The sequence below is a fragment of the Triturus cristatus genome, chromosome 3_1, assembly GCF_964204655.1.
Source record: "Triturus cristatus chromosome 3_1, aTriCri1.1, whole genome shotgun sequence".
Classification (NCBI taxonomy): Eukaryota; Metazoa; Chordata; class Amphibia; order Caudata; family Salamandridae; genus Triturus; species Triturus cristatus.
The window spans coordinates 1,066,210,531-1,066,233,282 of NC_140583.1; the positions used below are offsets into that span (position 1 = coordinate 1,066,210,531).

A 22,752-nucleotide genomic window follows, 5' to 3' on the forward strand; every position below is an offset into this window, starting at 1 on the left:
CACAGGGCGCCACCAGCACTAAAGCCGGCCCTGCCCTTAAAATAGAATACAGGGTATCATTGCCAGTACCTTTCAGTCGCCTACTTCAAGATGTCGGCGCTATGTGGTAAAAAAATTACATAAACACGGCCGCTCTGTGCCACCGTGGGGCGGAGTAAATGGCCGGCCAGCTGACAGAGCAAATTTAATCAATGGCTAATGATAAGATAAGGCGATCAGCGACGGATCCAATCACCGAGCGCGGTATTTGTTGAACAAACAAGAGAAACCAGTGAACGGAGTCTCCCTGAGGGCCGGACCTAATCGCACATTACAGGTTTATTTACAAGCCCCTTGTGCCGCCGTACGTAACTTGTTCCCAAGTTAAGTTACGCATCGGCGAAGCAAGTAGCTTATAAATAAGCCCCTACAGCTTCAGGAAGTGAGAGACTAGTTCAGTACCCAATAAACCAGTTTAGATCGAGCAATCAGAGGTGCTGTAAGAGAAAATATTCTAACTCTTGTGCAATGGTGCCTCCCGCTGGCCAGTATATGAACTGCGCCCTCGGAGTAAAATAATATAATGGCATGAACATGCATTGCTGCACTGGGTCGTCGCTAACACCAGCCCCGGCCTCCCTTCCGACGCTGGACATGGACACTACCCCACACTTCTTAATTCAAAGCTTACAGATAGATTACTTTTAAGGACAGCCTTGATAGCACATCTGTTTACATATTTTATGTCAGACATCAAAATCTGAAGAACATCAGAAAAAGATATTTAAGAAACACTATCGAGAGACAACTTTGGCCGCACCCCTATGTTTATTACCAAGAGTACAGCATTTGTTTAGACAGAAGTTTAGTGCTTTCTCTGTAAATGGTGCTCGCGTTGCTCTTTCAGCCATGCAGGAAAGCTCATGTTCTATACAGCAGGACCGATTTGGTGAAAGTGACAAGCCAGGGATCGAGGTAATAGTTCTATCTCTTTATTATGAAAAGTAAGGACAAAGACAGTAGGCCTGACATATTTATAGTGAATAGCCCAAATCGATGGGCATTTAAGGTTGGATTTTTATTACACTAAGATGACGCCTGTGAAAGGGTATTTTGCTACATGGAATTTCACGCATTTCCATATTAGGCAAGGGTTTTATTGTTGGTTACCTCCTCTGACAAATATCGGGGTTGAAAATTTGCACTGCGATCATTCTTCGTAGCCCTTCTTAGAAGGGCATGTATTTTGTTTTGCAAACCGTAATTTAGCATATGTTTATAATTTTGTGACAGTATGCCAGACGGTTAGGTCGTGGAAAGCCTATGCTTACAGTCAAAGCCAATAATAAAAGTAATAGGCCTGATTGATTTACGAAGAATAATTATGGGGCATATTATCAAGACAGGCGATAAAATTATCGCCGCTTTAGCGGCAGAAAACTGCCGCTAAAGCGGCGATAATGGGCTTGATAATATGCTCTATGGAATTCCAATTGAAGCCCATGTTAGATGTGAAGGACATCTAACCTGATCTTCAATTGGAATTCCATAGAGCATATTATCAAAATGTAAAATGTAAATTTGATACTTGTATAGCGCACTACTCACCCGCAAGGGTCTCAAGGCGCTTGTACGAATACCGCTGTGGAACCCATCCTGGCTTTCCCTGTGAGGCATCCACTCCTGGACACCCCCAAGGTGGAGGCCAGGCATCCTTAGCATTGTGGGGGCCGTTGTGGAGATTAAGCAAGCTATTGCCCAGAGTTGCAGAGTCGGACTCCATGATTGGAATAGGCACCGAGGCGAGAATTATCCAGTCCGTGGAATTTTTGAGCCCAAGACCCGCTGAGGCGGGGAATTGAACCCTGGTCCCGGGCTAGACCTCTGCATCAGGGTCTGCCGCTCTAATCATTTAGCCACACTTCTCCACCCAAGCCCTTATCAAGCCCATTATCGCCGCTTTATCAGCAGTTTTCTGCCGCTAAAGCGGTGCTAATTTTATCGCCTGTCTTGATAATATGCCCCTTGGTTCGGTGCCATAGGTTTGCTCTATTTATTATGAAAATTTAGGGCAAAGGCAGTAGGGGTGGCTTATTTATTGTGTCAAGCTTTTGTTAAAGCCAATAGGCCTTTAAGGGTGGCCTATTATTACACTGTGTTGAAAACTGTCACCTAATATTTTGTCACATGAAATGTCACAGATTACAGTAGCAAGCGAGAGTGCTGGTTAGCCCCGCTGATAAAAACCAGTGAAGAAGATTTCCACTGTGACTTGTTAGTCACACTTAGGAGTGGTTGTATAGTGACTCAAGTGATGTGCGGATTGCTGATATTGGTATTGTACGTATACATTTACTTGTTCATGGGAACACAAAGAACTAAATAGATAAAAAGGTATTTTTTTCATAATTTTATTATACATCATAAAAGATAAGAAAAAACTGATGGAGACAAAGATTATATATCCAATGTCTGTTCAACTGTTCTTCTTGTTCAAGCGATGAGAGAACTAATTACATTAAGTGATCATTCGAGAACTAAAGAGCACATCTGCCAGCCAGCACATGCTTCAGCCCCTGTAAGCGCAGAGTCCTGGGGCTTTCTGAAGGCTGTTATGTTATTTAAAAGTGTGAAAACCCATAGTTTACTTTAATTGTACTGTTTTGGACTGTACACTCGTGTAAAGTGGGCACACTGATGTCACACATCAAATGTGATAATACCTTCCATTGGAAGTGATACACGTGTGAGCTAGTGCATAGGACGTGATAACATCCTATCCATAATTGGAAAGAGAAACAGGCGATCTCAGATAGTTCCTGTAATATTAAGCCTTATATTGACAAAGACATCATTAGTCTTGTGATGTACGCTGGGAGAAAGGTGTTACTTTTCCTTAGTAATGGCAGATAATTTGCCAAACCAGGTTTACCAGAGTTAATCGGGGCCAGAGTGGGTCAATAGAGAGTAGTTGGAGAGTCCATCAATCCTTCTGATTGCCCTTTGTAATGTATTTACAATGCTGGTAGGAAGTTATGTAAGGTGTCTGATTCTACCCCTGATAAGGATATAAAGTACTGATAGTTGAGCAAGAGTTTAGCAGGGCAGTTACATGGAACGCGAGTTGCAAGTGAAGGGTCTGGTCATTGAGAAGGAACCATATTGTGTAAGTTGCCTGTCTGTTGAGCCTCTTGGGTCAATGTTAATAGGCTCATATTTTGGGGGAGGTCATATATAATGGGGAAGAAATTATCCAATTGTATGATCGGGTTTGACTATATAAAATTAAAGGGGTGAGGGAGAGTTTAAGAAACCCTATAATGTATGTTTATTAGTCTTATCTCTTGAAGAATAGAGTTAGGTAAAAGATGCATCAAATCATATCTGATTTTGATTTTCCAGTAGTAATTGTATATACATTTGTAATTTTATAAACCTATATCTGATGTTTACCCTATTGGAAAGCTTGTCCCGAATTCAGAAGGTCTCGTCTGGTAATGGCAACAAGCCAGAGCTGAAGTCTATAGGCTTGATTAGTTATATGGGAAAAGTACATCACCGGCCATAGGTCTGATCTAATTATTATCAAGAGTTACGACAACGGCAGTAGACCTGACATTTTTGGTGAAAAGGCTACAGGCTGCAACAGCATGGAATAACAATCAGCCCTTAAGGCCTATTGGCTTTAGCATATGACACCTGACATAATATTCCCCAATAAACCAAGCAGACTTACACCTACACTCATTTGTTAGATTCCATATCACAAAAAGCCTGTAGATGGGTGTTTCGGTACATGGGATCTCACAGATTCCGTTCATACGCTTCGTTGTGTGTGCTGATTACTCCCTTTGACAAGCTCTCGGAAGTGGAGGATTTGTATGGTTATAATCTATGTTTGATCCACTTAGGAGAACAGGTCCAGTTGTCCGCAGGCTCTTGTAATCAAAAACATTAATTAAAAATATATTCATACTTATATATACATAAATATACTAATATAGAGGGACTTTGGTTTAGGCCTCTTCTTCCATTGGTCTGTAGGCCTGACTTTTATTGTGAAAAGCATATGTTAAAGCCAATAGGCCTTTAAAGGTGAACAGTTATTTCACTGTATCAAAGAAGGCAGAAAGGCATTATGTTATACAGAATCCCACAAATTACTAATCGAGGCAAGGGTTTTTTGTGCTGGTGATCCATCTAACATAACCTGGGTAAGATTTGCCGGTGAGAATCCTTTTAGGACCTCTTACTAGGGGTTGTATGTTGTTTTGCCAACAGTCATTTTGTAGATATTTGTAAATTTAGGATAGCTTTGCATATAATTGCCTTAAGAGAAAGCTTAGCCTCAGTACGGTGCACCTGAGTTAGTCTTGACGACAAACCAATGGCAAAGACCAGAGCTGGGAGACTGCTCTTCTGTAGCACAGAATCGCGCAGATTACCACAGTAGACGAGTGCTTTGAGTTAGAGAACCCAAAGATAAACCCTGAGGAAAGATTTGCACTGGTAGAATCCTTGTTAGGGCCCATAAGAGGGTTGTATATTGTTTTTCTAACTATAATTCTCTGCATATATATACATTTTTGATAGTGCGACTGATGCTGGCCTTGTGGAAAGCTAATGTTCAATATAGCCAGCCTGAGGTGGTTATCGTCAGAAGCCAATTTTAACAGGTGTAGGTTAATGGATTAATTGGGAAAAGTTATGTTAGATGCAATGTGCCTGATATGTGCATTATGAAACAGTACAGCAAAGGCATTAAGGCCAACTTATTTATGATGTAAGCATAAGGTACAGCTAATAGGCATTTAAGGGAGGTAGATGGTATTTTTTAATAAAGAATCTAACTGATTCCCTTGGTAGACATGGTTTTTGTATTGATTACTCTCTTTGACAAACCGCGGGGGTAGAAGATGTGCATTTTTATAATCTATGCTTGTTCTTCTTAGTAGGGCAGGCTTAGTTGTCTGCCAGGCTCTTGTAATCAAAAACATTCAATATACATACATACACATATATATCTGCATATGCAAAAATAGAGGGGTTTTGGGTCAGCCATGTTCTACCACTGACGTGTTGGAGTGTCGTTCATACTCTGCTTCCATACATGATAATATCCAGAATGGGGCTGTGGTTGGTCTCCTTTAGCCATTGACTTTACTGCTCTGTGAGTGACAACATCTTGGCTAATCATATTGCACATCCCTTTGAGAATGAATGCACTTCAGTGTCAGGACTGGTAGGCCGGCCCCTTGCTGTTCTTCTATTGGTTCCCTTTCATTTTCTTTTTTCTCCATTTTTAAAAACATTGTCTGCTTTTTGGATAATACTGCAGCCTCCCTGACAGTGCTAGTGGGCCGCTCGCGTGCCACTCATTTCATCTGCAGTGTGCCACATCTCACGTGGCCGCTGCTTCTAACCCAGGTAGCCATCTTTGAATGGTACTGTCCATATTGTATAATTGTTTTATCATTCCAAAACAGTCAACATCTGATGACCGTGTTGGAATTTTAATACAACGATACACTTCATTTTACCTTTTATTGAAAGCATTCACTCACAATGTTTAGGCAGTGGAATGTTTTCTTTTTTCGTATTTTAATTTATTTTGCATACACTTTTTGGTACTTTGTCAGTTTTAATGTGGGTGTGTAAGTGGTTAAATGCAAGGATGCATCAGTGAATGGATGCATGAGTGTAAATTTGAGTGACAGAGTACATGTATAACGAGAAACTGAACGCCAAAACTCAACAGTGTCTGAAGAGGCAGTGTGCGTTGTAAGCCATACCGATTGGCATTGTTAATGTTTGTCCCTAGTCTAAACCTCACTCATTATACCCATTAAATTATACTGTAAAAAGCGTTCTTTAAGGTACTGAAGGCACTGAGCAAAAAAAGCAGGACTCACTTTAATAATAGTAAGAAAAAACTGTTTTAATCCTCTCCTTCAACCTCTCCCTCTCTCATTTCTTGCAAATGCATGTGCCATCACTTATGAGGAAGAGGTGTGGCGCCGCGGCCAGGGCGACTGACTCCGGAATCTGGGGATCACGGTTCGATCCCTGGCGCTGGCGTCAGATTAGCCCAGCATCATGTGACTCTGGGCAATAGCTTGCTTAATCTTCCCGACGACCCCCAGCGCTGAGAGACCCTTACGGGTGATTGTTCGCGCTTTACAAATGTGGATTATTATTATCACTTAACGCAGCTTTCTGCTCATTCATAAAATACAGCGTTTGGTGCAGCTCTGTCCTGTATAAGCCTGTACGAGCACAGGTAGCAGTTCTTCGTTCTTGATCATGCATGTTATGCAGCACAGTGCAACTCTGCAGTCTTTGTGTTTGCATGTGCCAGCACAAGCTGCACCTTTGCAGAGCAGATCCATGCACGTGTGCAGGGGCACACGTGCATGGATCTGCTCTGCACGTCTGCATGCAGAGACCTTTGAAGGCACAGGCAGTGGGCTCTTGCCCAGGGTCCCAGCATTTCAGGGGATCCCTGAAAGAGCTATCTCTGTTCTCAGACAGTCTTGCCCTGATGACCTCGAATAATTCTTAGACAGATTGTTTTAAATACCGTTTTCCTTATTTTTAATGTGGGCGATGTGTGAGAGTATATTACAGATATTTTGCAGAGAAGGGTTGTGTTTATGGTTCATGCTAAATCCATTAAATAAAGTTACTTATAGATCAAAACAGGACCTCAGTCGAAGCAGGGACACTGGAATTATGTGATTGTGTGGCTGTGGCGTTTATCGCATAGCTATGGATTTGCAGCATAATCCATCATCTGCTGCATAATCTTCATATTTTAACAAATAAATGTTGTTTCTAGCTCAGACTGTTCAAAAGTTCCTAAAAACGCAGTGACACATGTTGCCGCATAGAACAAGGATCTTTGCAAATGATGACTGGTCACCTTTCTGCTGCCTATTGCTATATTTAGGTGTTAAACCGGTACCAATGAGTTGCAACCTATGCCCAGACCGTGTTAACAAGTGTAAAAATAACAAAAGAATGAAATAATTCTATCACAAAACATGCTTTATTATGCCGCATAATTTGACTTTCTTGTCGTATAATTTAGCCAACCATGACTCATAATTTGCCCTTCCATGCTGCATAATTCCAGTGGCCATACATACAAGAAATGGGAGGGTGTCACTGAGATTATTGACATTAATATTAGTGAGTTGCAGCTGTGTTACAATATTTAAAACACACCACTATCCCTGAATACTAGATGCAAAATGATTTAGAATTTGGACAAGTGTGTCTGTGCACTATCAGTGACCTAGCCAAAGAGAGCATGAGAGAGCTAACATTGGATCATACATTCAAAGCTGTTCCGACCAGGGGCCCCTAAAATATGTTTGGCCCAGGGTCCCCCAAAATCCTTAAGATGTCCCTGTCTGCATGTGGTAGAAAATAGTGCAGCTCGGAACTCATTACTCTAGCATGTGATAGCACACAGCATAGATTTATGCTTCCTACTGATGCATGCATTAGCATACGCAGGTCTGCATTCTTTGCTTATGCATGCCCCAGCACACACATTGCAGCCCTGCACTTGTCGCTCATGCATGTGCTTGTAGTGTGCGCAGTTCAACAGGCGCTTGCTTGCGTACACAGTGCGACATGACGTGTCTTTGCTTATATATGTGTCGCTCTAGTTCTCCAGGGCCTGCACAACTCAAGGGCAGCCGAGCAATCCTTGCAACAATTGTTGCAACTGCCCCTCTAAACACGAACACTAGGCATGACTGCTAGCTCGCGGAGATGCTCAGCGGGTGACAAAGCCAAACTCTCATAACTTACTGTTCAAGGTCAGTGTGAGGTAAGAACATCTCATTCAGGAAGCATCCTTTCCATGCACAGTGAATAGGAGTACAAGTTATAAGGCTTTTATTACCACTAAGAAAATATCCTCAGTAACCATTATAGGTTCACCATGCTGATAATTAATCTGATGCAGTGTCGCGGATTCTCTGTAATTTTAGTGTACTTATGCTTTAGGCACAATCATCCAGGGTTATTTTTAGCAGAGCTGATTCTATCTAACAACCAAGCACCAGAAACTGATCTGAGAGCTCTTACACAGCACAGCTCCCACTTTTCAGTCTCCGCGGATCATCAGCGTACCCATACACGGGGGCTTGTTATAATGTGAGGCTCACAAGTGGGCCTTGTGACATCAGCGGAATATGCTCTCCTGCCAGTGAGGTCATCGAATGCAGGAAATTCTGTGGCCAGTGAAGGATCCACATTTAAAGGAAGCGGTATGAGTAGCCAAAGGAGAGGGAGCGTAAAGACAACAGGAGAGAAGGAGGAGAGGGAGCGTAAAGACATCAGGAGAGAAGGAGGAGAGGGAGCATCAAATTAACAGGAGAGAAAGAGGAGAGGAAGCCTAAAGACAACAGGAGAGAAGGAGGAGAGGGAGCGTAAAGACAACAAGAGAGAAGGAGGAGAGGGAGCGTAAAGACAACAGGGGAGAAGGAGATGTGGCAGCGACTAGTGCTGATTCATCCGCAGGTGGACAGACATTAGAAAGCGTTAACTTTGCAAATAAGAAAGGAGGAGGTAAAGGATATCCATCAAATGGTGGAATTATGGACAACAAGTGATCTTCTTGGAACAAGTCATGTAATAGGTGTGGACGTTTGTATCGTAACACTTATTTTAAGAATTGTTTTGCACTTGGTAAAGAATGTTGGAAATGTGGGAAAAAAGGGCACTTTGTTAAGATCTGCAAAGGCAAGTCAAGAAGGAATGAACGTTTGGGTGATGTCGAGGTGCCATTTGAAGAAGTATTAAGTGGGGAGATGGGAGAAGACAGTGAGCGAAGAAAATGCAGGCCGAAAGCAGAATTCAGCGTAAATGGAACGGAAGTAACCCTTATGGTGGGTTCTGGATCCATGCTCACGATTATACCTGAAACCTTGTGGGAGAAAATATGGGGGAAGATCTATTTGGAACTGAAGGACATAAATCCTGCTGGATTCCAAGGTATTACTATAGATGTGTTGGGAATTATGTGGGCAGAGGTGATTTTTAGGGGTCGGAAAGTGCAAGGAAAAGTGTACATCGCCAAAATGGGTCATCCCATACTGCGGTGGATGCACCAATTTGATCTCCACATCAACATAAATCCATGATCAGAGCATCAAATCATGGTATTGGAGGAAACAGATGTAAAAGACATTGTTGATAGTGTAGGAATGTTTTCAAAGCCAAGTTAAGATCCCTGAAGGGAAACGTTCCCTGTATCGTCCTTAAGGAAGAGGTTCAACCAGTGTGAAGAAAGAAGTCACTCCAACAAGTAGAGGTAAGAAAAGGGTTCTGTTTCCAAATAAGAGAAGCCCACATCCAGCACAGTCTCCTCCTGTGACTTCCAACTCCAGATGATAGCAAGCTTTGTTGGTTGGACCCAAAGAGAGGAGAACTGGAATGTTGTGGGCCCTGACTGTTTGGTCAGCCCTCTGGGGCTGACCAAACCAGTCATGCGCACTCTCCCTTTTCTCCATGTAGGCTGCATGCAGCCTACATGGAGAAAATAGTCACCCCATAGGCGCCCAGCTTGGCTCCGTCCCCACCAATCACAACACTGCCATTGCAGCGTTGTGATTGGCTGAGGGGAGGGTAGGGAGGCTGCCTGCTTCCTGTTCAGCAGGAGAGCAAGAAAATGGGACCAGGCCAGGAGCCGTGACATCGGGGGACCCGGGAAAGTAAGTTTAAAAAAATATATATATTATTTAACCACCCTCATGCGAACACCCACACAAACCCCACACCCGTCCCCTTCACCAGCGAGTCATGCCGGCCGCAACTGATTAAAACCCAATTGCTAATTTGCTCATTTAAATCTTTCACATTGTATTTTTTATCAAAATTTATTTAACATAAGGCTTGTTGACATGAAACCCTATTAAAACCTCTTTGTTTATAACACATGTGCATTTATTTTTGTAATCAAAGACTTAATCCAATCCAGATATAGTTTTGGGCTTGGATCTCGTCTACGTAACAGCCCAAACAGTGCAATCAGTGTTTAATTTGAGCCGGTGGTTTCTCGTGCTCAGCACTGGCACTAAATTGGCAACACCTGCACTTCTGACAGTATGCCACATGATGGCGCTGACTGTCTAATTTAGAGATGAGCACAACAACAGGTGTTTATTCATTCAAGATACATTAAAAATGACTATTACCTGTGCTCAAGCCATTCTCATACCTTTGATGGTCTTGAATAATCTGAATAGTCACACTTTTAGAAATGTAATGGTTAATCGTTTTGGTGGTACTGTCATTGGCAGCGCTGGCCAGGGCAATGGGTGGTACGAGCTGCAGTAGTCTGCTGGCAAAAGCAAAGGCCTGGTACTTTTTTTTTTTTTTACAAATCAAGCACTGATTTACAGATTAATCACTGGTGAAGGTTATGTAGATTCCTGTCCTCATAGGCGAGGGCCTGTGTCACACCTGTGTTCGGTTTGCATTGTTTGTGTGGTAACTTTTGATGGCTGCGTATGTTGCAGTTCTGAAAGGCAATGATGCTGTGTCGCACCTGTGATCTGTCTGCAAAGATTGTTGAGTGATGGTTCTGTAATTTCTTGAATGGTCAAGCAAAGATGCTGTGTCACATCTGTGATGTAACTGCATGATGAATATGGTGGTTCTGACAGTTATGTCTACTACTGAAAACTTCCACAGCGTCTACAGGTACATTTGTGTCATGAAGTTTTACACCTGACAGTTCACTGGAAGATGGTAGGCTACCTCTCAGAAGCTCATCTATAGGTGAGACTAACCACACTTATACAGATTAGTTGGAAGTTATCTCAAAATAGGAACCCACACCTACCAAAATACCCTGCTTTAAAATCCACAACCAACAGGTGACACTAAACCCCACCACATTTCCCTTCCTCTGCAGAACCTGAATTGTTTGTGCAGTACGAAACCCCAACAGCAACCAGATGCCAAGAAAATGGTAAACGCTGTGACACACAAAAACTGCACAATGCTTATTCTGCAAAATAGCTGGCAAGACTTTGGTGTCAGATATACAAAGTGTGCAATTGGCTCGCACTTTTGCACACTGGCACAGTGGTGCTGTGTGTCTGATGCTGGAAGATGCAGGTGGAAAGGGGAAACGTTTCACAACTTTCTATCACTTTGGAAATCTGTGAGTTCTTGTCATTTGACATTCCTCCATTGCCTGGTGGAAACTCTTATACACAGTATATTTAGTCCTTTTTATCCTACTTCATAAACTAGTCTGGTTCTGTGTATTTCATACATATTAAAACATTCGAATGCTGAGCGCTCCATTGAAGACAATGGAGTGCTCCGGGCTTCTAATGGCCGGTAGAAGCCCGGAGCATCAACATTCCAATATTTGTTCACAATATATCTGTGAACAAAGGCCTTATGGAGCCGGAGGGGATTTCAACCCCCTTGGCCTCCGTGAGGCCTTTGTTTTACAAATTAGAACATTCTGCCCTCTAGGGGCGAATGTTCTAATAGCCTTAGAGCCCTCCGTAGCAGCCTCTACCGGCCATCAAAAGCCCGCTCCATTGATAAAGGCCCAAGCCAAAGGCTCGGGCCTTAAACGCTGGAGCAGGCTTTTAATGGCAGGTAGAGCACACAACTGCGGGCTCTAAGTCTATATTGTAATACTAAATGGGGGTGCCCAGCATTGTTGCTGAAGGTACATGTGACTCTTCCTCTCATTTTGTATTCATACTCACGTGTTATATCTCAAGTTTGCCCTTGTGTCACTAAGGCGATGGCTGTGGTGCTATGCCAGGTTGGGTTTGGTAGGGACTAGTGATATTTTTCATCGGGTGCCTAGCTTTGTGCCAGATCCAAAGACTGTCCCACCGCTTGGATGAAGGAGAAGAGTCTTGGTTCAGACTGGGACAGGAAATAGCCCCGGTTACCAAAAGGTGGCCCTCATTAGTGGTTTAGAAAGCTGAAAAAGTGGCCCACGTTTGCAAATTGGGGCAGTTTTGAACTTGTAAAGACAAGCTGTGTAAGTGTTTGGGTGGTATGGTAGACTGCATCGATCTGAGCTTGCTGCAGGCCATGTTTGTTTTTAGGTCGAGCCTAGCGAAGCGCGCATGCGCTGTTCTAGGATATGACCTTTTGGAATCAGTCTGCACTTTTCAAGCACTCGTGCTTGTGGCGGCATTCACCTTGCAGGAGCGAGCAGCGGCGCGCAGGGGCCATCTGTTTCCAATTAACGTGGCCGCGCGCTCATGTTTACAATCTTCAGTGCTTGATTTTGCTGTTAGAATCCCCCCACCCCTATCTGCTACAGTCTCGGGTTCCTTGCAGTTTCTCTTCCAACCTGCTTTTCTCTTCCTCATATATGTCCGTTCTCTTTATCCTGCTCTCTTATCTGGCTTTTCTTTGATGTGCTTCTTCCAGCCGACCCCCCTGTGGTCGCTCTCCCTGGCTTCACTACCGTCTCTTCCAACCCTCACCATGGCCCGACCTCCCTTTTCCGCTGCGTGGGGGAGGGGTGCACCCATGGCCCACCCCAGGTGTATGTAAACAGTGATCTGTCATGCAGAATGTTAGCTTTTCTAATCGTGCTCAGGCAAAAATAACTGAATGCTGCTCATTGAAAAGTAAAAAATAGTCACTCGCCGCTCCTCGGTGTCCACGCTAGTTAGTTTTCTGTGTGTTTCTATGAGCTGCGGGCTCGGGCCTTGACACCTGGTGTTGTGGTCTCAGAGAGCCTCTATCCCCCCCCCCAGTCCAAGCCGGGCCTGGGGCGCGCTCTCGTAATCCTGCAACAACAGATGGCAGCCTGCATTGCACGCCCCCTGGAAGCAGTGAACAGTGAAGAGGGTCTGCGCAGGCGCGTAGAGTACCCGTGTCGCGCGGGGCATCTTCGACCAGACGTAGCTCATTGGCCAGCAGGAGCTGTAGTCAGGGCCGGACTAGGAACCAAAACCGGCCCTGGCAGAGTGCTCGGCCGGCCCCCCAAGGGGTTGGGGGTGTGGCCGAGCTGTTTACCAGGGACGGTTTCGGACGATTTTGGTACAGGGACCGATTTTGCAGCTATGCTGCAGAAACGTCCCTGTAACAAAAACGGCCCCCAGGGGCCCAAAACCGACGCCCACCCTGGGGGCCCACCGGGGAAATGCCCAGTGCCCGTTACGGCCAGTCCGGCCCTGGCTGTAGTAGGCCTGTAACTCCCATGCCGGGAAGTTTGTGAAGGATCTCTTGCAACTTGGTCTCAAGGGATACAAGTGAAGAATGTTTTCCGAGTACACAGAGGCAGAACCCACCGCAGAGTAAAATTCTAAATACAACAAAAAAGGGAAGATTTTTCAAGGGAAGTAGCAATCAGTAGTGCAACAGGCGCAGTGGCACAGGACATGAGAGGTCCAATGCACCCAAACGATGTCTGTATTTTACAGATTAGCCACGTGCTTGCACCACAACCCTTTCATGGCATCCTTGTTATGCCACTGGAGTCTTCCTGAAAGATACAATGTTCAACAAGCATTGGCATAGCCAATAGGTCTCACTTTTTGGGACCTTATAAGTATTTAGTTATGCAGCACAATATCCTTGGTGCAACAATATCAACCGTTGCATGGCTAAACACTTATAAGGTCCCAAAAGCGAGACCTATTTGCTATGCTAATGCTTGTTATATCAGGCAAATAAACAATAAAAACCAGCCCAGCAGCCCAAAAAACAGGCCCACAGACCAGCCCATCGGGCACTGCCTGCTTGTCCTATAGGCCAGGCCAACCTTAAAAAAATCTCACCCAACTCTGTCTCACCCTCTCTGGTTGGCAGCCCGACTGTAGTCATCCGTTGTGGGTCACCCACTTGCTGCCTTGTTTAGGGTATGAACAGTAGAGATTTTAACGGGTTCTGGCCACTTTAGGCTCGGTCTCCAGTTTCAAAGATAGCGAGTAGCAAGAAATGTCTCTGGGAATGTTTCTAGCATTGACTCAAGCTAGAGAAGTTCTGTTTGTCCACCCCGTGAACCCCAGAGGGTCTTATTCCACCTCCCCGAGAGTGCCTCAAATACCATTTCATGGTCAATCTGGCACCAATCCATGCAGGCACTCAGCTAATCAGACTCAATTGTCATTTCCACCCAGCATGGTCTACCCACGCACAACTTATATCTTTCCTGCCACGGGCCATGTCAATGTCCCACTGCCTTTTCACTTGGACGCAACGACTCTGACACAGCACCCCAAGCTTGTTTTGCTATATGTAATAATGTATGTATGCACGAAGTAGACACCACACTTAATTTTATACATATTGTTCATTTTAGGAAATTTGAATTCAACCCAAAGTTAGGGATTGACAACCCGGCACTGTCCCTGGGAGATGACATAGGTGAGTCCATGTTTGGATTTTGAGTGCATTGGACTATTTGTTATTGAGGATGGGTGGGCGGAGGAGGAATGCAATGAGTGGAGCCTTATGGGAGCCAAAAAGTCATTCTAGGGGAGTGGGGAGGGGGATCGGCTGGTCTGCTCAGGATAAGTTCATATGTAATCGTAGGTGAATGTTACTTACTACTAGGAGTAGGGATGGAAAATGGAAGCTTGCATTAGACGATCTTTAAAGTCTTGGGCAGCTTTTTGTTTCATTGGGGGGGGAAAAGGACAAAGATTATGTCTTGAAACCTTTCAGGTATCTTCATTTGATGAATAAATACCAAATTAATTTCTATCCTCAGAGTCCGAGGGCCCCCTAACTCCACGCTTCTGCTCATTGACCAAGTCAGAAGGGGGTACTTTTGGTTTCTTCCTGCGTCAGGAGCTTGGTGGAGCTGGACATGTCATCCGACAGGTGGAGGCCGGCGGTCCCGCTCAACATGGCGGGCTGCAGGATGGAGATCGTCTCCTGGAGGTGAATGGCGAGTACGTGGATGATATGAATCCAATGAGGGTAAGGAGAGGTACTTTGTACCTAGAACCACTGGTCCTGGCTGGTGAAGCCCCTACTTGTTCCCTCTACCCTGCTTCTCCTGCATTAGACTCCCCTGGAGATGCGCCTTAAAGGGTGCTATTAAATTCTACACTCAGAACAGATAGCTTCCAATTTAATGTGCAATCAATTTTTGTGCATTTGCAGCCAGAGTACCAGTTTTGTTTTTGCTCTGCCACCAAAGTGCAATTCCCTGAAGCATCTCAGACATACCCTAGCCTTTTTATATCATAATGCCCTGGCCCAAAAGATAAACGGCACAGAACGTTTTAAGACACACATGAGCAAATCTCATTGAAATCTGCTTCCACCTGAGCATTGTAAAATTTGTAAAAACTGGGGGCATATTTACAAGCCCCTAACACCACCGGAGCGTCACTCTTTCTGACCCTCCGGTGGCGTAGCGCCATTCCCTATATTTAAAAGGTGGCGCTAAGCCACTTAACCTGGCTTAAGGCCACTTTGTAATTATATCCCCCTTTTCGCCTTCAGTCCTCTGCGGCAAACGGGCGGGCAATGGGTGTTGCTGTGGGCGTTCTACCGCAACGCCCATTGCTTTTTGATGCTGCCCCAGATTTACAAGGTTGGGGCAGCGCCAAAAGCTAAGGCCAGGTAATATCTGGTCTTAAAATGGCGAAACGAGGCGAAATTATTAATTTCTCCTTGTTTTTTGCTCTTTCTATACGTGCTGTATTCTGCAGCACATATAGAAAGAGCAAATAACCATTATTGATTGTTTATGTGCAGGAAGGTGTCCCTTTCTGCACATAAACAATCGCCCCCGCAGCGGAGGCACCCTTGCAACATGGTGAAGAGTGCCTGTGCTATCGCTAGTCCGCTTGTTTAGCGCCAGCGCTAAGGGAAACGTTTTGAAAATGTCAGTGCGCGGTGTTGCCAAATTGAGCGTAACACCACGCTATGTCATTTTCTTGTAAATATCCCCTCTAGTGTCTCCAGATGTCCTCCTGGACAATTTTTGTAAATACATGGAAAAACGTCCAACGTGTAAATTGAAGCTATTTCCGAAATATATTTATTTAGTGCACATAAAATACTTGTAAACTTTTTCTCCTTTTGATAACATTTTGTTCCAAATGTTTTCGAGGCCCAGGTGCACGCACTCCACCTAATACTCAATGTTCACATTTTTGTCTACAATTTCAGAAAAATAACTCAATAGGCTGACGTGTTCTGCATCATCAATGCAGATTAATGCTTAGACTGCATCTTTCCAATTTGCCTGCAACATGTTCCCTTACATTGGTCATCCAGTGGATGATGTCACCGTAAATCTCAAAACCAAGCAGACATCATTAAAACAACATTCTGAAACGCCTAATGGTGATTGTGAGAAATGCTGAATGGTTAATGGGGCCTTCCGGTAAATGATGTCACAATAGGTAGAAAACAAGAACAGACATCAAACAAACGAACAATCTGGAAGCTTTGTTGTTGGTGATTGTTATAGAAGAAGGACTTTTTAAAAATATTTTTATTGGGTAGTATCAAAAAGCAAATATTGCACTTGAATCTGTGAATAGATAAAGTGCATTTTGGTAGTGCAAACTGATGAAAAAAGAAGCACGAAAAAATGAAAGGAGCATTATAAGAACCGGACAATACTTTCACTGAATTGGTAAATGCAGGCCAAGTGCTAACAACGTGTAACCAATCACCCAAGACATTAGTTTGGAATCTACAAGCTCAGGCACCACTGTGTAAATCTTATCTAAAGTAATAGGTGTATAATATAGCATCTATCTTGAAAAAATGCCCTCCTTTCAAAATTATCTGCAGCAACACTTTGTGGCCCATTGTACAGATCACTTAGCAGCTAGAGCTTAGAGTACAATCCGTAGCTTCTTTAATTTTATCTAAAATGTTGGGGACCGCTGCGCGCTGCGCAATGTTGGAGGGGGGTTGTTTTCTCTTATACTGTAGGATTCTTATTATTGTGGTTGCTACGTGAGCACAGTAGACATAAAAGAAGGTTGACTGAAGAGGCGTGAGGTGGAATCAAGATGATCCACTCTTGGTACCAGGCACCTCTACATCTGATGACGCCTGCTGCGCGCTTCTGAACAAAACGCTGGGCCCTGTCACTTATTCTTTTACATATTAGTCACTGACCCGGGCCTCATTTACAAGGCCCCTGAGCCGCAGGGATGTCATTTTTAAGGACGCTCTGATGGCGCACATTGCAGTGCCATAGCTATAAGGCCACTTAAAGCCACCCTGACTGGCCTTTCATCGCCTTGTAGATATGGTGAGAGGCAACACATAGCAAGTCGATACATTGACTCACACTACGATGGGGAGGTGTACCATGAACCAACGTGAACACCCATGGCATTTGACACATTCCCAGATTTACAACATGCCTTAAACCTGGGAAAGTGTCAAAATCCAACGCCTCCCCAGGAGAGGCGTAGGGGAGACGCAACTAAGAGAAATAGCTTTATTTCTCCTCGTTTTTTTCATCTATGTGTTTTGCATTCAGCATCACACATAGAAGGAAGAAATTGCCTCAATTGGTTGTTTTTGTGCAGGAAGGTTTACCTTCCTGCATAAAAACAATCATTCCCACAACGCAGGCACCGTTACACCTTGGTGCGCTGGTGCCTGCGTTGGCGTATGCCAGCTAATTGAGCACCAGCGCAGGGAAAGAGGACAGGAAAGCGGTGTATCTGATAGATGTGGCGCATTCCTGTCCTTTTCTTTTGCAGTAGGGCAGCACGGCAGGAAGGCCTGCGACGCTGGCCTGCGGCGCTGGCCTGTGGCGCTGCCCTACGGCAAGATAATGTAAATGAGGTCCTGACTGTTTAACTAAGCACACTCCTATTGCTAGAACTTACATTTTCCTATACAGTGACATTCTATTTGCCTTACAACTGCCATCAGTAATTCAACCAATCACGAGTGGTGGTTTAAACTTCAACTTCAGGGATGAATGAACATACAAGGTGCACGCAGAGAAACTATCTACAAAATTACACTCGAAATTGTACCCAACACGATTAATTAAACAGGCCAATAAGAGGGCAATCAACAATCCAAGGGAGGCATTATTGGAACCGCATTCCAAACCTGAGAACAAAAGAATAGTGTGCGTTACCACCTTTGGCACTGAATCTAACAAACTAAAGGGGATCATTTCAAGACACTGGAAGACCCTAAATTCGGGAACCCTGAAATTACCAAAACCCCTCTTTGCATTTAAACGTGGCAAATCCCTACGGGACTCAATAGTACACACTCGCCCCAAGAAAAGGACAGGAACCAGTGAAAACACAAACACACTATGGGGTCTACCTGCAGTGGTAGGACACTTTCCTTGTGGAAGTTGTAATGTGTGTACCCTAACAAAAGCGAGCAAAACTATCGAGTTGGGACTACAGACCCCATGGGAACAGAGGTCATTTTCTAATTGTAACAGCCAGAACGTGGTGTATATCATGACCTGCAAATGCAATCTGAGGTACATTGGCATGACTTCACGGAAAGTGAAAACACGACTAAATGAACACTGTAGCACCTTCCGGTGTGGAAAAACGGTCACCAAAATGATGCGCCATTTTTTAACGCAGAGACATAGTGAGAATGACTTCACTTGGTCAATTATTGAAAAATTGCCAAACCATTGCAATGAGCAACAACTGTTGAAAACAGAACAACGTTGGGTTTACAGATTGTCCAGTGTCAGCAATGGGTTAAATGAGGAAATCCCGTGGTCTTCTGTAACCTGAGCAGGATCCCATACATTGTCTGAATGTCAGAATTATGGACTGGTGTCCGCCCTTCATAGTAGGTACACACCTAGGATGAGAACAAATCAAACAGATCTGGGAAACTCATAGGGGCATGTAAGTGGTTAGTAGAGACATCACTGACTCGAGCTTTTCGTGGAAACTATGCTACACCACTTGTAACGCATGTATACAGCGACCGTTTCTTGACCCTTGAGGTAGATATACCGAACACTAGCCTAGATACTGATAATAACTTCAGATTGCAACAACAACTGGGTACGAGAATAATTACCACAGTTCAGATACATATGGGAACAAGCTAGTACCTCTAACATACATGGAATACAAGCTCCCAAAAGTATCCAACAACGACAGTCCCACACGATACATCCTGAGCTAAATGATTAAGCAATACAACTCTACCGTAGGCGACACTGATCCCCTTCGGTTAAACATCAAGGGTGCGAACATATTAACTTCGGATCCTTAGCCTACAATTCCCATAATTCCACCATGGACGCAAGAACAGTACCTATTACGTATGCACGTTTTAGTTGACTTGCCACGTGACACACTACATCGAATCAAACTATACGCTGTCTACGTAACCCAGAAGACAGCCGGAAGTCCGCGAACTATTCAAAAAACGCCTCATACATTCAGAATTTACACGGCGGCGGGCAGTGAGCACAACAGGTGTACCCACGGTGTCCGAGCTTTGACGAAGTAAGACGCAGCAAGTTTGAATGATGTGTGCTTGTGTTGGGGTGACTCACGAACTCCGAGCTTTGACGATGCAAGACGCAGCAAGTCTGAATGATGTGTGTTCGTGTGGGGGTGACTAAACACTGTTATACACATGCATGTGGGTGCTACGAGACGGTCAAATACCGAAATCACTTTTGGATGGATTAGGCAACCATGAGAATGTTGAATAACTAAATAACACGAAGGGCTGAGGTAAACGGGTTATTGAGATCCCTTTTGGGGAGTGGTCTCACTATCAGTAGACCCGAACCTTTAGAATCAAGACGGCTGCGAAGCAAGACGCAGCAAGTCTAAATAAGGCGCGTGTATGTTGGGGGTGCCTTAATACTGCTATATACATACATGCGGGCATTAAGAGACTGCCAAATGCCTTAACTGCTTCAGATGGGTTACGCTATCAGGAGTGTTTCCAAGAATTGAATGACGCTAATGGTTATGGTAAATGGGTTAGTGAAACACCCCTTGGGATTAGCCTCACAATCAGTAGTTTCGAACAATTAGATTCGGAATCGCTGCAAATATCGGTGTCGTGGAAATATTTTAAACGTTAATATTTAAGAACACTCGAAACACTATGCATATGATAAAAAACAGTGTGTCCAGAGTATGGGTGATGCAGCACAAAAATACGCGGCTCCCAAAACTTCACGGAAGCACATGAAAATTCGAGTGTTTAACTATTGGCTCACTAACTATTGTAAACCTCCACTGTCTTATATTTCCAGTGTGTGACTACAAGACGGCACCTAAATTCACATGACCCGCATGGTGCAATTCAGCACCATCCAGTAGGTGAGATTGGTCTATGGATAAACACAGTTCTTACATCTAGTAGATGCAGGGTTGGAGAGGTTATCAGGTTCACATATGTGGCACCTATTGAATATTCCTCAGTTTTTTTACCCACTTTTTTTGCACTTGAGCACGGGGTATATAGAAACTACACTACCATTACCCCACGGACGAGTTAGATATATTAGTTGAGAGTTTTTAGGAGTGACCGGGCAAGTTTTGAAATTGCTTATGGGATTGGACACACTCAAGTTAGAGGTGTGAATTATGACACAAAAAATGCAATATAACAAACGATATTGCACGTATCACGGGTGGAGTGATATAGCCACTTAGATGATCATTATAGTCGTCACCACGGGTGTTAGTCCAGAATAGAGTGCTAACATGTTGCTGACACTATTTTCTTCTTCTAGAAATACTAGTGGATTTAATTTCGTAGGTGAGTGCAATAGGCCTCATTTTTTACTTTGGGTTTGCATGTAGTACATGATCAAACTTAAGCCAGGGAAACCAATACACAAAACCATACAGCCCTGAAGAAGGCCCCAGTCCCTTGTGGGCTCTGTGCGCGGGCCGAAACATGTTGGCAGAATAAGTGGGTATATTTGAAACAAAAATTTTCAAAATAACCCCATCACGGCATAAAGCCTTTTATTCAGTACCCCAGGTACCCCAGGAATAAAGGTTTGAACGAGGGGACACCTTGAGGTATTTTTAGAATTTATCACTGAACTGGTTCCCTGCATAACCAGAGAAAATTTATATAAGAACTCCCAGCACATCTTTTGGTTGAGTCCGCCCAGGTAGTATCATCTTACCTGGGTGTGGAAAGACGCCAATGATGAAGCATGTCACTATTAGTGAGTGAGGCGTCTTCTCCAATATCTTTGGATATCCCTACTCCTCCCATGGTTATGCGTAATGACAACATCTGATATACGGGTCAATTTATAGATTCTACATTTGACTCCTAACATCTATTGAACCTACTTCGGGGATATAGGAACTAGCAGTTGCTTCTGTGTTTATTGTATCTTTGGGAGATTGCAACTGCTTTGCTTTTCTCTCACTCTCCTTAGTGTTATAAAATGAATGAAAAGCTGCCTGGGTGTGGCTCCTTGGGGATTTTTTGCCGAACTCTTGTACTGCTCCTCCCTCCTCCCGAGCTTATTGTCCTTGTGACCTGTATGGCACGAGCACAGCCATGCTTGCAGGTCCCTGGGAAAAACCCCTTCGATTATTTGGGTTAAGAGTCTGATGAGGTCTGTTTGCGATGACCAGCCAAAGCGCCGCCCCTTCTTTAAACCTATCATGCCTTATCTCTTCTTCAACATACCACGTCACGAAATCCTTTGTATAAATTTGAACGAGCGTTTTTTTGTTCACACTGCCTGTTTCTCAAACATTTTAGCCATGCTTCTGAAAGCACAGGGACATTTTATTACCACACACACACTGCATATAACTATAGGACCTATAGGTGGTATACAGATTTTTTTCTCCATATTTTAATATATTGTTCTTTCAGTCATCTTTGTGTGCGGTCATTTTTCGTTTCAGTGGCCAGTTTATGTATTTTTAATTCTTTTTGTTTGTAATTCTGTACTTTTAACTAGTTTCTAGTCCAGTCTGTTGCGCAGGGGCCATTGTCCTAGGGAGTGGGCCCCGCGTGGACATGGTTTCCGATCCCAGTTCACCTCATGGTGTTAAGAGGCTCAGTAATTGCGAGCCACTGGCCTCTGTTGGCACCATTAGCTATTTTTTGGGGGGCTCACTATATTTGATACCCAGTACTCTGTATCCTGGGATGCCTTCAATTTCATGACGATCCCTTTCTGTCACAGCTATTCCCACACGGTCATGGCCATCCCTTCACTGTCACAACTGTCTCCTCACTGGCTTGCCTAGCCCTTCACTGTCACAAATATTACTCCTTGTCTCTCCTTCCTGAAGGTCGCGCAGAAGATTATGGCAGGGGGGAGACGCGTGTCGCTTGCGGTCCTGGATGAGAAGTCCTACTTGGAGGCCAGGGCGCGTCACCTGAACACGGCCATGTTACTGCCGGCTCGCGCCCCACCTCAGGAGCCTGGTGCTCGACCTAGGCTCTGCCATGTCCAACGGAAGCAAGGTGGCTTGGGGCTTCGCGTCTCAGCGGCAGGAGGTAAGAGTGTCATTAGAGACTGAGGGACAGCCGGGGGGGGGACCTTTTTAAGCAGTGCCCTAAAAGTATCAAGGTATCACCGCAAGACAAGCTCCTCAATGCGTTCGTTGTACCTTCAGAGTTCTGGTACTCCAAGAGCAGAGTGCCACCCATAGCATTGCCCTCAGTGATAATTATTTATAAATGTTGTCTTTTTTTAACACAGCTTTCCAGATTACCAAAATACAGAGGCTACTACAGCATGAGCCTCCTTGATGAGTTCTGTAGTGCCCCAGCAGTGATATAGTATCACAACCGTGCCCCGTCAGTGTCATACTGCCCCAG

At 44.3% G+C, this 22,752-nt stretch overlaps 1 protein-coding gene across 4 annotated transcripts in view; it reads left to right on the plus strand.

The window, feature by feature from the left end:
* Positions 1-22,752, plus strand: part of NHERF4 (NHERF family PDZ scaffold protein 4) — a 76,455-nt gene that overhangs the window by 39,651 nt on the left and 14,052 nt on the right. For all 4 annotated transcript variants that reach the window (XM_085645919.1, XM_085645917.1, XM_085645918.1 and 1 more), the window contains exons 3-5: positions 14,294-14,358; positions 14,705-14,916; positions 22,221-22,428. In XM_085645919.1, the coding sequence (XP_085502045.1) occupies positions 14,294-14,358; positions 14,705-14,916; positions 22,221-22,428 (485 nt within the window). The remainder of the gene's footprint in view (positions 1-14,293; positions 14,359-14,704; positions 14,917-22,220; positions 22,429-22,752) is intronic.